This window comes from Hyaena hyaena, unplaced genomic scaffold (assembly GCF_003009895.1).
Source record: "Hyaena hyaena isolate Hyena2069 unplaced genomic scaffold, ASM300989v1 scaffold_269, whole genome shotgun sequence".
Classification (NCBI taxonomy): domain Eukaryota; kingdom Metazoa; phylum Chordata; class Mammalia; order Carnivora; family Hyaenidae; genus Hyaena; species Hyaena hyaena.
The window spans coordinates 1,976,045-1,992,974 of NW_024080896.1; the positions used below are offsets into that span (position 1 = coordinate 1,976,045).

Here is a 16,930-nt window from a genome sequence, read left to right on the forward strand (position 1 = left end):
AGCTGGCCCGCAGACGCCAGGCTGATGTTCCAAACGTGGCCATTCTTCTGTGGCTACATTTCTTGATCTATCCTATGGCTTCTCAGGGCCCCTTTCGTTCTCTTAATACATCACATATGATGAATGACTTTCACCCCTGACAATGGTATTGGAAAAGCCCATCACCAAAAACACTAATAACTACTATCAGTGAGCAATGATCCAGTGGCAGCTCTTTGCTAAATGCTTCATAGTAACTATTTTACAGACAAGGAAACCGAGGCTTACACTGGCTAGTCTGTCCAGGGTAAAACAGCTAGTAAGGAATACAGATGGGATTTCAATCCCTCTGACTATGAATTCCATGTTGTGAAGGACAACATAGGGGGAGAAATGTACTGAACCATTTCAGTTCAATTCTAGGAGCACAGATGACCCACGGGCATCAGCTGTGGCCATCTCCAAAGTTCTGTGGAGAAAGAAGTTAATGGAAACCACACATGTTCTGGGAAAAGGGATAAAAAAAAGAGTCCATCCACAAGAGATTAACATTTTTCTTGCTAAGAAAACTAGAGTTAGAAAACTGTCTGGGAAGTAAATGGTCTTCACACATGAACTCCTTCTACTGAGCTATTGTTAAAACCACCACTTTATTTTAATTTTCAATTATTTCTGATATTAAGATTTGCTATAATGAACGGTCTTTAAAAAATGAGGCAGTGTTTCCACACATGCTGGTAACTTTTTCACAGGAAAAAGTCCCATCAAGAATAGCATAGAGATAACTTTATTCTTAACCCTCATGTAAATGACATGCCTCGCCTTCCCAATTACTGGAAGATCCTTTTAAATACAAATAATTCAAACACTGAAGTTTACATGTATTTATAGTACACCCCCTTCTCTTCTCTGCAACAGTGCGTGATCACAAAACAGACTCGATACAAAAATTGGAAACTGAGAATTATGGGAAATCTACAACAATCACTTAGTTTACTCCCCTCCTCTCCTCCTGTGTTAAGAACCTGCATACAAGAGCGAGGAGTCCTGCAGCAACAAGTCAGATCTCCTCTCTTCTAGCATCTCCAACTCTTAACAGGATGACTGTAGTTCTCAGAAAAGTGACTCTGAGGCTCAGCAAAATTAAACAAAGAACCTATCTTTCACCCCCTGTTCCGGAGTTTGGTTGGCTCCACCGTCACTTTTTCCACTGAACCTCTCCCTAGGATGGCTCACGACAATGACTCTGCATAATGCACAGGGTAGTTCTCTGGGAGCATGAGTCAGTCACAAGCAGTGCCAGCTCTGGAAATGGCGCCTACAGCTTCCCTCTCAGATGGGAGACAGTGGTCACAACGGCAAGCCCCAACCCTAAGCTCCCCTGCTTGGAGGCCAGAGGCCAATGGAACAGAAAAATGTGTGCGCGCACATGTGTGCATCTGCACGCATACCACCCAAGTTATATGTGCATGCTGGTACAACAGTAATCTTTTGTTGGAAGACAGTTCAGCATCACTTAGATTTGTCTTATGATAACCTGGTGCTCTAGGATTAGGTAATGCTACTGTTGACCAAGGCAGGGACTTAATTTCTAATGAAGACTCAAAGTACACCAATCCCATCCTGTGCCTTCTCCCCAGCCTCTTTCATTTTGCTGGGAGTGAAGGAAAAGGGTGCCTCCTGCAAGTCTGAAGCAGCTCAATACCCATCCCCCACTTTCTGCCTGCCCATTTGGGGCACTATCCTTTTGTATCTTCCAGCTGTGTTGCAGATAAAAATACAAGCAGTTTTTCCCCTAGATCATAATATTCCTACTCACTTTGCCCTGCCAACAGTACAGTGAGTTCTGGGAACTAAATCTTTCATAATCCAAGTTCAGCACTGGTTTTATCAATACTGTTTTGGGGGTGTAGGTGGTTTGATCTGGCCTGTAAACCACAAGTCAAGTCAGAGACACTAAAGAAAAATGTAACTCCAAATGTGCAATACATCAAGGTAGGAATACATAGAAATGTGGAAAGCAGCCTTGCATTTTAGAACAAACATTGAAGATATCTGCACAGCCTAAAGAAAAGGCATTTGTGGGTGTGCCTTTACCGCATTCTAAAATAAAATGCCTAGTTATCTGGTCACATGTATGTCTGACCAAAAAACCTACCCCAACAACATTTTCGTGCTGCAGTTACAGTGCCTGTGATAAGAATCACAAGAACTTCAAATAATCTGTGCCTTGTAAAATTCACTCATTTATTCTGAAAAACAAATGTTCACGTCCACCTTTGCAGACACCCAGCTGTCTCACCATGAAGTCTTTCTCTGTGTTTGGAAAGAACTGGGCCCTCAAAATCATACCCAGTCCATGCCTACCCAAGCCTCCATATGCTAGGAAAAGGCCCTCACTCTGGATGTGTTTCTAGGTGACAAGGGGTGACCCTGTAGGGACATCCCAAGTCCCCCAGACCTTCTTTCCAGGCCTCTCGCAGCTATCTGTGCCTTACAACAGAACAAAGACCAGCGGCACCCACCTTCTCCTCAACCGGAGCCCAAAGTTGCTCTGCCCCCACACCCTGCTTTTGGGAAGTGCCGAGGTGAAGACAGCAAAAGTGGGGGCAGACGTCGACTCTGGTCCCAGACTGGCACGCCAGCCTGGGACCAAATCTTCTCAGGGCCCCCGTTTTCTCACATGTAGAAGGCTGGCCTTGGAGAAGCCGTAGGTCTTCCCTGAGTCTAATATGGCCTCCCAAATAAAGTGCTGTGAAACCTGAGTATTTCAACTTTCCAGGGGACGTGCCCCTCTGTTTCGTCCCCCGCAGTGCGGTGCACTTAGGACTCATAACGTTACAGCCCTGCGCACACTCCTCCAGGTGCGTGACTCACACCTGCTCTAGTCGTTTTACACAGCTCCTTGGGGGTGGGGAGCACAGTGTCTGCTCCTTGGGGGCGGGGAGCACACTGTCTGAAGTTCTCAACCTCTGGGTTCCTCCCCACGTTCCGTGCGGCCACCAAAGACCAAGATGAAATTTTCAGAGATCCAAAAACCACATTCCGTTAACATTTAGAAACTCAACATGACCAAGAATCATTTCAGAGAAAATAATCACTTCACAGACAACTACCTAGAATTCACTTTTTGCCAAGAAATAAATTAAACGCTGCAACCCTGCCTAGAGAAAGGCAACAGAGGTAACTGGAACCCTCTCTTCAAAATGACCTGCAAGGTGACAATGGAGGAGATGTGCCCGTAGTAAGTGCTTTCCATCAGCTGGGTATTTGTATACACTCCAATCTTCAAAGGAACTTCATATCAAAACACTTTGGTCTAAAGAAACAAAAGCAATGACATGTTGAGTATAAGAAATGATTACAGACTGATCTAAAATGGAGCTTTGCAAGAACACAGACCTTATAGTCTAAAGGACACTTTGAGCACTTCCAATATGGAACACGAACAATGACAACTTACTCTATTGTCTATTATAGTGGACAAACTGAAGAGAGACGCACATGAACTGATCCGGTAGCTCTGGGAAGTAGGATTAGTCTTCTAGAATGAAGCCAAAAGACAGGGACTAAACATACAAAATTGTAAAAGTACTACTGCTACATTTGCTGCAGACCGAAGAACAGTATGAAACCATGGCTGATTTTTTTTTTTTTTTGGTTAGTAAATAAATTTAAGAATGTTTTCCTGTCTCACTGTCACAGAGGAGAAAAACTCCTACGACTGGTGTTACCATCCTCCTGCCACAAGGTAATCAGCCCTTCACAGTCATTTGAGGAGGTGCTGTAAAATCTATTAAATATTTAGTATGTGCCAGCTGTTTTAGATAAGTCACCTCACTTAACTCCCACAAGTCTCTGGTGAGGCAAGTATCTAGCCCCTTTGACAGGCCTACACGTGGTGGCACAGTCCACAGGGGCCACCCTGGGAGCCAGGCTGGAGCCACCCAGGCCTGTGCACTGCAGCTAAGGAGCACCCCTCTGATATACTAGCACATTTCTGCAGGAAACAACTGGATTTCATCAGACGGAATTCCAGAGAGGATAAGAATGGATCATTCTACAAAGATCAAAAGAAAGCCACACCCAACAAGGCTATGAGGACAAATATGGCCCTGAGTCACAGGGCGCCAGGAATTGGAAAACAGGCTGCTGTGTCTCTGACTGAGGCATGAGGACGCTAAGCTCAGTGACTCATTTGGGGATCCTGGGTGAGACGTTTAGATTCTCATTACTGCTCTACTGCCTTGTGATCTGTGAAATGGAGGACACCAGCATATTTGGCTATATAGATACTTTGAGGTCCTCACAAGAAATAAAAGCAGTAAGTATAGGAAGCATCATTCAACTCCCATGAGAATGGTTAAAATAAAGAAGTCTGACAATTCCAAGTGCTGACGAGGAGACACAGAAACTGAGAACCTTAGGGGCGCCTGCGTGGCTCAGTTGGCTGAATGTCTGACTCTTGATTTTGGCTCAGACCATGATTCCAGGGTTGTGGGATTGAGCCCTGTGTCAGGCTCCATGCTGAGCATGGAATCTGCTTAAGATTCTCTCTCTCTCTCTTTCCCTCCCTCTCCCCAGCTTGCACTGGCTCTCTAACAGAAACAAAAACTGGGAACCTTAAACACTACTGGTGGAAATATAACATGCTATAGACACTTTGGAAAACAGTTCAGCAGTTTCTTGAAAAGTTAAACATATCTTTACCCTATGGCCAGTCCTGGGTATCTTCCCAAGAGAAACAGGTTTATAAATAAACACTATTCATAATAAGTCAAAACTGCAAAAAACCCAAATGTCTATCAAGCATTAAACAGACAAACAAAATGTAGTCCACCCGCACAATGGAATACTACTTGATAATGAAAAGGAACAAACACCAATACCTGCAACATACTGATCTTCAAAACAGGATGACAAATGAAAGAAGCCAGGTCCAAAAGACTAAGAGTGTATGATTCCATTTATAGGAAATTTCTAGAAAAGGCAAAACTAAAGCCAGAAAGCAAATTGGTAGTTGCCTGGGGCTAAGGGTCAGAATGGGGATTACAAATGGGGTCACAAATGGACACAAGGGAACTTTTTGGTAATGGAAATGTTCTCAAACTGGATTGTGGTGATGATTGCACAACTGTGTAAGTGTCTTAAAACAAATTTTATGTGGGTGAGTTTTATGGCATATAAAAGATACAGGACATTAAACTCAATAAAATTATTAAAACAAGAGAATCAGAACCCCGATCTTCTGTTGTCTGTGGAAGCACTCAGCATCCTTTTTAGGACAGCATTAGGAATAAATGCTCAAGCCGTATCTTCAACACTAAAAACTAGATTGTGTGGCTGACAGTTAAGGAGAAAAAAATCAGAAACCAAATTGTACATGAACTCAGTCCAGAGCTGTGACCGGTTTCTCTTCTAGAATCTTTGTGCCGTTCCTTCTTGACTTCTCCTGCTCCTCATGGAGACCATGAGTTTCTTTTCTTGGACACCAAATGAGTCACAGAAAACGAACAGCATGAGCTTTCTGTCTTTCAGTTACAGAGGCGGCCGCCTAAGAGGCCTGCTGTTGCCTGTTCCGCGAAAATGCCAGGGAAGTGAAAACACACCCAAGACCATCTTTTCCCACTTCACATAGCTTCCTTGGTATCAATCACAGAAAATCAGTTTTCCTCCTTCACATATATGAAGTCTGAACCTTCGCATGCCTATGATTTAGAATTTAACATTCTGAAAAACAAACCTTTCTTGATTTGTAGAGAGACATGTTAAATGATTTGGATATGCACTTAATACCATTCTGTGGCTCCTTTGAGGAGTCTATTTGTGCTAAGCATCAGAAAGATAAAAGGGGCATAGAATTATTTTCTTAATACCTTTTAAAAGGTCATACGCTCTCTGTGGTGTTGAGACAAGTGCGATGCTTTGTGAATAATAGAATCCAACATTCAAGAGTCACAAGAGGAAACTGAACGGCTCTAGAGCTTGCAGTCACCACCCTCTAATTCTGAAACCAAAAGTTTAGGGAAGGGAAAAAACTCCAAAACTTAATGATGCAAATAAAAGGGCAAAAACAGAGTGAAACAGAATGAAAACTTGACATCCTCAAGTCCAGAGGCAGGTGAACTGACTGTGGCACTTTGCACGAGCTGAAAGGGAAGGACTGACTGCAGCCTCAGTGTGTTCTCAGGAAGACCATCAAAATTTTGAGAACTGAAATTCTACAAAATAAGAAAAGTTGAATAAACTGGAACAAATATTTATATCCTATCATCCTGGACAAGACTTGCAGATAATGCAAAAAACCCAAAGTGAAAGGGTTCCCTTTCCTTAGAGATCCAAACTGATCTGTGCACATACCTGTGGTACCGCTGACAGACGTTCAATTCAATTGTTTCCCACTTTATACAGTTTTTTACATTTAACTAAAAACTCTTTGAGGCCTGTTTTCCATTCATCTCTGTATTTATGTATACTCCTTATTCAGAGTTTTGTGTGCTATGGATATGGAGTGAAGTTAGTAAATAAATGGTTCAAATAAAAACAGAATTTAATAAGGAATGCGCTATACATGGAACTATCAGCAGTATTGCATTTCTAGCCTTGGGTTTTCAAATCATCCTAGTCCTAAGTGTCAGCAGAATTTCTATGATAGGTTCCAGCCTGACTTGCAAAACATGGATGAATTTATTTTTAAGAATCACATTTTCAAATAAAGACACTAACACTATTTACATGTGCGTCAATCAAACTTCTATCTGTGCTTACAAATCATGTAAAAGCATTAAAATGGATTCAGTTAATTCAGTTACCCAATTTCCCACCATAACTTCCAGGCTGCATGTGTAAAGGTTGCTTTATCAGAACAAGACCCAGGCGTGGAAACTCGAGTCCAGGGTAGCCTCAGGTAAAATGCATCATATACTCATGTCCTTAGTTTGTGCCACACTGGTTTGAATTTATTTATCACATGCTGCTTTGTAAATGGTCTTTGATACGTGTGTGTTTTATCTCCCATGGCCAGAAATGACATCCCCTGTTTCTCTGGTATTTTCCTGCAGCTTCTTGCACAGATCTTATGTATAGCAAATCCAAGAAAACATGCTGGCTGATGAGAATTGACTTGGGTTTTCAGCCCTCATTTGAAAAACAAAGTCCTTTAATTTTTTTGTGTGTGTATTGTTCTACACACAGACCACAATCGTGTAAACCCACTTTTATGTAGGAAACTAATTGTGAGAAGAGTGTGAGTAGAATATAATGGAGAAAATGTTTTCTACATGAGAGTCTTTCAAAAAGCACCACTGCTTTTAGGCCAGAAGTTCTCCACACACAGGCACAGACTGCCTGTCTACCATAAGGAGTCGGCACGTATTTGTATATTGCTAAGATGAAGACAAAAAGACTTTAGAGGATCCACTTTAGATTTCTCCCAAATATAAAGCCAACTCACGTCCAACTGCCCACAAAATAAAGCAATTCTAAATTTTAAAGTTCTAACAACATAGGACTTTGAAGAGTCACAAGAAACTAAAATAAATTTAAAGCACTTTATATACATGAGCAAAAAAAAAAAAGTTGCCATTATTCTCATTTTACAAATGAGGAAAACAAACCTCAGAAGCCAATGGACAACTGTGGAAACTAACCCACAAGGAGACATATTCAAGTAACACTTTTGGAATTAAAAAAAAAAAAAATCTGGGTGTCCAAGAGAAAAGACCGGGTCACTCTGAGGAAAGAAATGAGACCAGCAGAAGACTTTATGCAAGGCAATGGAGTAACATACTCAAGACACTTTAACAAAGAAATTTTTATGTTCAGTTGAACTGATCCTAATGTAGAAAGAGCACAAACTTATAAAAATGCAAGACCTCAGGAAATAATAGTTGCCCCAGGCTCTTCCTGAGAAATCCACTCTGGAACTAGCTTCAAAACATCCTAATCACTGAAGATCAGTTATATAAGGGTAGCTCAAGAGCATTATAGATTTACTTGCAGAATTAAAACTGTGATTTTATAAAGCATATAGTATACTATAAAATGTCTACATGCTCAGACACTGTAAACTAGCGCAACTATAAAAAAAAAGGGGGGGGAGGGGGTTGGGGAAGGAAATGGAAAGACTGTATCAACAATACAGTCAGCTTGTTGACTGTGTTAAAGGTATTTACCTGGAAGCAAAAACACAGTATTTCAAGTCACATGACAGAAGATAAGAAGAGGAGGGCAAGAAAAGATTAACATCTAATTTCACTACTGCTAACAGCAGGAAATCAATACCCAAGAGCAAAAAATAAATAAATAAAAGTGAAGAAGAGAAAGCAAATGTCAAAGTAACCATTAGAACAAAAGTACAAGCCTCTTAAATACCAAAAATGGACAAAAGAAAATTTATATCTTAAAAGTATATAAAAGAATCAAGGACAAACACACACATTAATCTTATCATTAATGTACACTGACTTAACTGGCCTATTACATGAAAGGATTTCAGATGAAAGCAGAAGCAAGTGACAAACTCAAGGAGCACATGATTAGGTGGCTGAGTTGGGAACAGGGTCAGGTCTTCCTGCCTTTGAGCTCTCTTTATAGAAGAGATGAAAAAGATGACCCACGACAACCTGGAAAGCTCTCTCAAATGTGCCTTCGTGAAAACCTCTATCATTAAAGAGCAAAATAATGAAATAAAAACTGGGACATTATAATTTTTTTAAAAATGTAATAGCCAAGTATGTAAGTGCCATGTGTGGGATTCATTCATCTAATTCATTCAACAAGTATTAATCAAGGCTGCATGTAATCAGGTCCTTCCGTAAGTGCTGAAGACAAAATAAAAAGCTTGAATGTCGTTTCTGCTGTGTGCAGAGATCCAGAAATATAAATGAAATACATGTTAGCTATACTTAAAGATACATACTAGTGTCTGCCTCCTGAAATAGAAGATGAATGGAAACATTAACAGGCCCCCTAAACTACATTGAGACCAGTAGGTGCTACTAAAGTAATGCATCTTATTACTGCCATATGATGCCAGGCACGAAACAACGCCTAAGATGAGAATGATGGCCAAGTAAAGCATTCTATCACATGAATGTAACTAATGCTTCCTATAAAAGTAACTAAAAAGTCACGAAACTGTTCTCTGCCCGCCTCCCTGTTCCAGCCACACTCATGTTTTATATTAAAATGGCTTTCATCTTTCATGGCACAGAAGAATTGCTGGCTGCTGGCATCAAATCTGCTAAAATCAACAATAGTGTAATTATCTGCACACTTTCACGTGTTTTCAAAACACTCGCTGGCTGGGATTTTCCTCATTTAGAGACGAGTACTTTAGGGCTGTCAATAGCCTGGGCTAAAAAAATTTGCCTAAATGTTGCCTAAAGCATTCTTTTCTGCAGCAATTACTTGTTTGTACCTCACCTACTTTCACAAAGCATTTGCTCCAGTCTACAACATCCTCATAGCACACTGCTGGTTGGTGGTACTACTTTAATGGTACATTTACATAAGCGGATACATGCAAAGCACTTAGAACAGAGCTTGACACATGACAAGTGTCAGCTATTATTATATTAATAGTCCCATTCACAGATTCTTTTTAAAATACGTGAATAAGTGCGTGAGGGTAAGTGGATGACTATACTTTAATTTTCTCCGTTATGCTAGTAGAAAATGGAAGGAATTTCAGTATGCTCTGAATTCTTAGAAGATTTTTTTAAAGGTACAGATTCTTAAAAAAAAAAGAACTCTATGGAACAGATGAAAATTTAATGGTATAAAATTATACAGATCAGACTTCCTTCCCAATACCAGAAATACAGTCTATCAGCAATTCTTCCCTGGTCTGGCTTAAAAAGGGGGGGGGGGGGCAGAAAAAGCTAAGGTCTTGTAAAACCTAATCTTAACTTGAGACCCAGGTATAAAGAATTTAATAAATTCTGTATTTGCTAGAAATTTACAAGGAAAAAAAGGAGACCCACAAATAAGGGCCAGTTCTAAATATTGCAGCAATAAAATAACGAATTGCATATTAACAGCTGTAATTACTCTTTTTGTTTGGTTTCTTTGTAATGACTTTTAATAAATTACCCTGCCTCTCCCCATCACTCAAGTAAGTTGTCATCCAAAGGCACAATCAGTACAACACAGGACACAAAGCCACTCACAGATAGGGAGGGCGGCTGGTGCCTCAAGAGCAGTGACTCATTAGAACCCATAAAGCTTTTCTATGGAGATCAAGTATCAATGAAGCTATTGTAAGAGATTACAGCTATATAAATGTAGACTAGTTATGAATTCTCACAGGGCAAGAACATTTTCGAAAAGAGGCAAGGGCATCAATGCCTGGGAAACCACTCAACACCAATCCTGCCTCAGTTGCATAAGAGGGCTGCCTGTGGCCTACCATTTTGCTAAATGTGGGGTAGCTCCTGTGAAGTGAAGGGGCCCTGGGTTCAGCACTCTCTAAATTCATCTTGTGCCATTTTGTCAAGCTTTGTATCCTGATTGCTCCAGAGTTAAGCCTAACATGGTCACCGTCTGCTGTTACATGTCCAAGAAAGAGCCAGATAATTTTTATTAGCCTTAAATAGTTTTCCAGAAATCATAAACTTAATATAAAACAGACCGCTGTCACAAAAGACAAAGAGCAGTAAAGCACTTTGTTAAATAGTTTAAAATTTGTACCTACCTTTAACATGTTGAATATTTCAATATTATAATTGTAATAAAAGCAATTAAAATAAAAATTGTAATAAAAGCAATTAAAATAAAAAAATACAATTGTAATAATTGTAATTTTCTTAGAACGTACAAAATTTTAAAAAGAGCAATAAATGTGTCAAAATGCATAAACCAAAATGGGTTTATACACATTTTTTAATCTGTAAATTATTATTCATACCAAGATTATCACTGCAGTTCAGAATCAAATGTATGGAAAGAACAAATGAAATAAAAGTGAGGGAAAATCCTCTAGAATCTAGGGAGCATATTATCACAAAGAAAATAGTGTCAGCATTTTCTTTTCTCAAAGTCTCTGAGATGGTCACTAAATACTATAAAATCCATATTTTCACAACCATCTTTCTAGACTTTATGTTTCACTCGATATTTTAAGGAAAATTTCACCACGTTTTTAATAACCTTATGCTCTAGAGTATTGTTTTTTTGGGTCCTGGCAGGAAAGAACAATTAAGGTAACCTTAAAGGGTGCTTTTGTTAGAGACCATTTGCACCTAGTGTTCCTTATGACTACTCGTAACACAGGCCAGACACTCAGCCTTGCCAAGACAGCCAGCTTGGAAACAAACTAACACACATAAAAGACAGGTTGTTAATAATAATAGCCAACCTTAGTATTACTGAATTTTTAATGTTTTAAAAACTTGCCAATGAATACCTACGACATCATCATATATACTTCTTGATGACCAGAAATGAGTATCGTAAAATTTATTCTCTGTACCTTATCAGAGTATGTATGAAACAGGATTTCAGGTGCTTTTCAATCTGAAAATTGGAATTTTCTTCTTCTAAAGAAATCATACATCATTCACAAATTTTCCTCAATATACTATTTATTCTATAGGATAGTATTACTAACCCTTCAAATAAAAAAAACTATTTAAAAACTTTATATTTCACATATATTTATAAAAGTATTATATTTTTCCTTAATCTTTGAATGTGATGGATAATTTGCATTTATCTTTGAATCAGTTAATAGTAAAAGCACGGAAAAAAATGTCCCTTTTCCAAAACCAATAGCCATTTAGCAAATTCTATTAACATTATTTTAAAAAATACACAGCATACAACTTGCTTTTGCAACCACCATTGTTTCATTGCCTCTTGCAGAAATGAGCCTTTCACCCTAATTGTTCTTTGTGTAGTTGTTCCTGTTCTCCTTGTCTGCTGCACAAATTATTCAAACTAAATAAAAGGAACTTGAAATAACAAAAAAGGAAGAACATCAGAATGTAAGGAGAAAACACCTGAGGACCAGAAGCAAAAGAGAGGTGAGTTCTGTAATTTAAAATGAAGGAGACAGAGAACAGTATAAAGGAATTGAGCTGCACCAAGTGGAAAGAGGGCTAAAGTATGAAGAGAAAATAAAATGAAAGTAAATGTCAGGGAAGGCAGAAGATGCATTAGGACGGCACGCTGGAGCTTCAGGAAGATGAGAAAGGAACCCTGTAAAACAGCACCGGGACTCGGCACAGCTACCTGGTGGCTGGGTGGGAGGGAAGGACTTGAACAGGAAGGAGAACAGCCGGGAAAGGCCAGGAGAGCATTTAAAATCACTTCTCTGGGTGGTACCTCTCGCTCACCCAGTTTACTTTATTTCATTATTCGTTATTTTAACCCACAGCTGAGAACAGGGTAAGTTTGTTTTGCTTCCCCTTCTGAGTTCACTGAAAAACTCAACTCCTAGATCAGGCTGTGGCTACCACTTAGCACCTTCGTGATTTTCTTTATGGGAGAAAACAAATACCTCCTGTAAGATTACATTCGCCACCTATAATTCCTCGCCTGCTGCCCGCTTCCAGACTGTGGCCTTGCACTGCTGCTTGGTTTTCCTTCCGCGGGCAGGTCAGGAGACTCTGCTCTCCACAAGTCAGTAAATACTGCAGGAGAAACGTTCCGACCATAGCATAGTAAAACACTGACTTGTTAACCAAGTTCAGTCAGATCTGGGCTGAATCCCACGTGAGCCTGAAAGATGTAAATACAGACTTGGGGGACGGAGGAAGGGCAATGTGGGGGAGAAACAGGGCAAAGAAAACAAAGCAGGCAAATAAAAGCAATGGGCAGACTGAAAATTATGCCTACCAGAAATGACTAACACTCATTTTCATATTTTACAGTAATATAAAATGAATAAAAGCTGAAAATACCATAGTTTTATTTGAATGTTGTAGACATAGTGCATGCATGAAAAAGGAGAAACTGGCTAACGTGCCTCTACTTGCGGCATGGCAGACTTTAATAGCTCATACTAAACTCACCAGCGAGTTAGCTACTGAGATGCCTACTAACAGGTTCAAATCCTAGCAAAAGGTTAACACATGACCTTGGTTTAAATACTCATTACCACACAGAATTTGATCTGTACTTCGGAATAGACACTCAAGGCAATCAGGGGACGGCACCCCAGCTTCCAGCTACGGGGTGGCCTCTGTGCCTTTCAGAACTTGCTCTGATGCCCTTGGTCACTGATTGCACTCCCTTTCACCTTGCCCTTGAAAATATCGCAGCCTTTGCCTCAGCAAGCTCCAAACCCTCTCCTGGCTGTAACACGGGCAAAACAGTGGGCAGGGCCTGGCTGCTGTGCAGAGCCAGGAAAAAAGACTGAACACACTGATAATTAATATTCTCTAATCTAACTCTGAAATCTCCCATCTTCTGGCCCCTCCACCTCCTCTCTCAAAGCTTCAGCTTTCAGCTTCATTCCTTGAAAGGAAGTTCAGTGTGTTGGTCCCAACCTACTTGATTTTCGTATCCTCTTTAAAACTGCTGCCCACATTTTCTAAGAAAAGTCAAATGTGCACCCTGACCAAAAGCTCTAATTCACAGCCTCTATGGAGCTGAAAAGGTTCAACAGAGAACCCCATTTTCTTGGTAGGTGAAATCCTCAGCACCCCCTTCTCATTCTCCGAAGGCAATAGTCAGATCATCGGTGTCCGACAATACTTCAAATTCAGGTTTGGGAGAGTGAGTAACGGTACCTAGTAACCCACAAAGGTAACAGCTTCTCTTCATTAATGCATGGCATACTGTCCATTTGGGTAATCTTATTTTTGGCTTAAAAAAATAAGAGCTAGAAATTTTTTTTGGAATACTAAGCAAGCCATAAAACTTTTCCCTTCTTTGGACATGTTATGATCACGTTCATCACCTCACAAACATTTTATAAAACATCTAGAGCGTGAAAGTTAAACAAACACAACCTACCACAGCATGGCAAGGAATGGTCAGAAAATTCAAGTCTCTTCAAAATGACCCCTTTTTCTATTACTGTTTAACTGAACTGACAGATATGATCCTGTATAAGAAGATTAAGGGCTGGAGTGCCACTTTTCACACACTTTATGTCTCCCTACAAATGACCAGGATCCTAGGCCAGTTCTTTCCCCAATTCTCTTAGAAGCGGGCCTTGGTATCCTTACATGCACTCTGAAACTCTGGGATCACCTTCATTATGATGTGCTTTGTGCACATTCTCGGACGCTGCAATGCCCATACTAAGGCAACACATCACAGAAGTTGGCAGCAATGCTATCAGCAAGAATTTGGCTTCAGAATCAGGAGTGATTCATCATACATTCTAGCAGCAGAAAAACAACACACATCTATTTTAATCCCTTCGTGCTATCAAGAATCAAAAAACAGTACAGTAATTAAGTAGACGCAACAAAAATTGTATCTGTTATAACATTTGTAAAAACATTATTCACTTTTAAGAGCTTTCAATAAAAGTCACTTAGAAAACAACAGATTACTTACCTTATTTGACAATATTTATTACAATGACAAATCAAGTTTTAATTTAATATAATTTCAGAAGAAAATAGGCAGTCCAAACTTCTGCAAAGTAACATACTGAAATTCTAAATTCAGAAAAACAAATTTTTCATGTGCTTTACAGTAAATAAAATCCCTCCTAGTGTTTCAAAAGAAATCCACTTCTTTCATCGTCTCCCTTCATTTTTAAGATTACTCCAAAGTTCAAAGGCTAAATGAGTGTGCTACTGTATCTATCACAGCTGAACAGAGAAACCCGATATTGTGGGCAATTTACTCACAACACACCCCCCTTCTAGAGGTACCTTAACAACTGCCATAATAACTACTACTGGTCTAATATAATAATGGAACCCGCTTATGTCCTATTGCTCTGTTTAATGGACACGAAACATATCTCCATCCGGGGTCATCCTCTTCCGGACAACATAATACGTCCATAATCATCATTAGCATTATCAACCAATTTTTCTGTATAAACCATCTGCGTTAACTAACGGCTTACTGTAAATTTAATTAAAACTTAAAAAAAAAAATGCTACTCTATTGTTGTGACCAAGTCCTCTGGGGCAGACAGGGAGATTTCTCAAGAACTCCACCCGGCGCTCTCTCTCGGGGACCCTACCTTTTCAAACACTTCTTCGGTCTCTCTTCGCTTCCGTTTTCGGGGTCTCCGGTTCATTCGAATCCATTTCTCGACCTGAAGTTCAAAAACCACAGAGCATTTAAACAGGACGACGGGTAGTGAGGGCCTTTCCTCAGCGTGAAAAAGAAAACGACCGACGGCCTCGCGACGCAGCCTTCCTGCGCTTCACCTGGGGAAGCCACAGGCACCTTCCGGGCCCGCCGGGCGGCCTCGGCGCTGGGGACCCAGGAGGCGCGCGGGGGGGCGACGCGCCGAGGCCGTGACCTTCGACCGGGCCGCTCCCTCCGGTCACGGGCCCGGTTACCCGCCCCCGCGCCGGTGCGCGCCGGAGCCCCTGAACGGGGCCATCTTACCCACCGCTGTCGCGCGTCGCGCCGCGGGGGACTCCGTGGCGCGGATGCGGCGCCGGACTCACCGCCCCAGGGAGGGAAGCGCGGAGGGCGCGCCGCCTGCACTCACCTCGGCGCTCACTTGCCGCGCGAGCCCGCACTCCGCCCCGGCCTGGCGTTCCCTCTGCAGCGGCTGCGGGGGAAGGGGACAGAGTCAAGTTTACCCCGGGAGCCGCCCCAGCCTCCCTCCCCCGCGCCCCACCAACTCGGCGCGCGGACCCACTACCTCGACCGCGGAAGGTGAGGGTGGGAGTCGGGGCCCCTCCGCCCTCGCCCAGCGCCCGCCGCGCGGCCAGCCTGCGGAAGAGCAGCGGGCGCGCGGGGCCCGCAACACCTAAGGCGCAGCGCGGGCGGCGGGCGGCGCGGGGCCCGGGCGGCGGCGCGGGCGGAGGGCGGGCGCTGGGGCGGAGGCGGGGCCTGCCTTAAAGGTATAGGCGGCCGAGCCGTCCTCCCCGCAGGTCGCCCCCGCCCCCGCCCCCGCCGGCGCGCCCGTATTTTATTGTTCTCTTTGCGAACGTCTTTCTTCTTCTCCCCGAGTCACGCCCGCGCCCGCGTTCCCGCGTCCTCCCACGCACGGACCGCCCCGGGCATGCACGCCTTACCTTTCCAGCCCCGATCCCCGCGGGCCCATAGGGACCCGCGAAAGGGTTTCTCCGCCGCGGAGCGAGCCGGAGCGCTGCCCGGCCGCAGGCGAAAGGGCTTAGCTTGAGAAGTGCCCCCTCCCCCGCGGCCAGGCCAACTCGCTTCTCTGGTCAGAAACCTAAGTGTCCAGATGGCCTTCGCGGCGCAGAAAGGAACTTTCCTAGTGGACTTTTTTTTCCAGGAATGGATTAGACGCCATTAAGTAGACGTTTTTCAGTGGTCCCTCCGGACTCCGCGGCTGTGGCAGGTGACCTCCCCCGGGAGAAGCCGGGAGCGGGTAAAAAGCGAGCCCTGCGCACCGCCCGCGCTTCGACGGAGCCGACAAGCTCCGGTTAAGTGCAGCGCGCGCCGCACGCGCCCTGCCCGTGGACCCCCACCCCCTCCCGCGCCCCAGCGACTGGGGGAGAATATAAAAGCGGGTACTCTGTCTTACTTATTAGGGGGATAGTATCCCCTTAGTTTGTAAAAGTCTCCGATGCTCCAAGTTTTTCCGCCGGCCCCCAAAAGACTTTCTTCCCATCCGCATCAGAAATTGGCTGAACCAGAATGGGGGTGAGCGCTTGGGAAGAAGAGTCGGGTAGCACTTCTGTTTGTTGATCTTGACCATCCCTTTAACTTTATCGCATTTCTTTAAAGAAAATCTGTCTTGCCCTCTCTTTACTGCTACTCCATCCTTCTTTCAAGATCAAAAGCTTTAGATCAAAGCCAAGATCAAACTCACTACTTTAAATAGAAGCAACTT

At 42.5% G+C, this 16,930-nt stretch overlaps 1 protein-coding gene across 4 annotated transcripts in view; it reads right to left on the bottom strand.

Moving 5' to 3' along the window:
* The window catches only part of LOC120240827 (aminopeptidase O (putative)), a 343,553-nt gene that overhangs the window by 60,171 nt on the left and 266,452 nt on the right, over nucleotides 1-16,930 (bottom strand). For all 4 annotated transcript variants that reach the window (XM_039245665.1, XM_039245663.1, XM_039245664.1 and 1 more), the window contains exons 12-13: nucleotides 15,617-15,679; nucleotides 15,137-15,211 (exon numbers count right to left, since the gene is read on the bottom strand). In XM_039245665.1, the coding sequence (XP_039101596.1) occupies nucleotides 15,137-15,211; nucleotides 15,617-15,679 (138 nt within the window). The remainder of the gene's footprint in view (nucleotides 1-15,136; nucleotides 15,212-15,616; nucleotides 15,680-16,930) is intronic.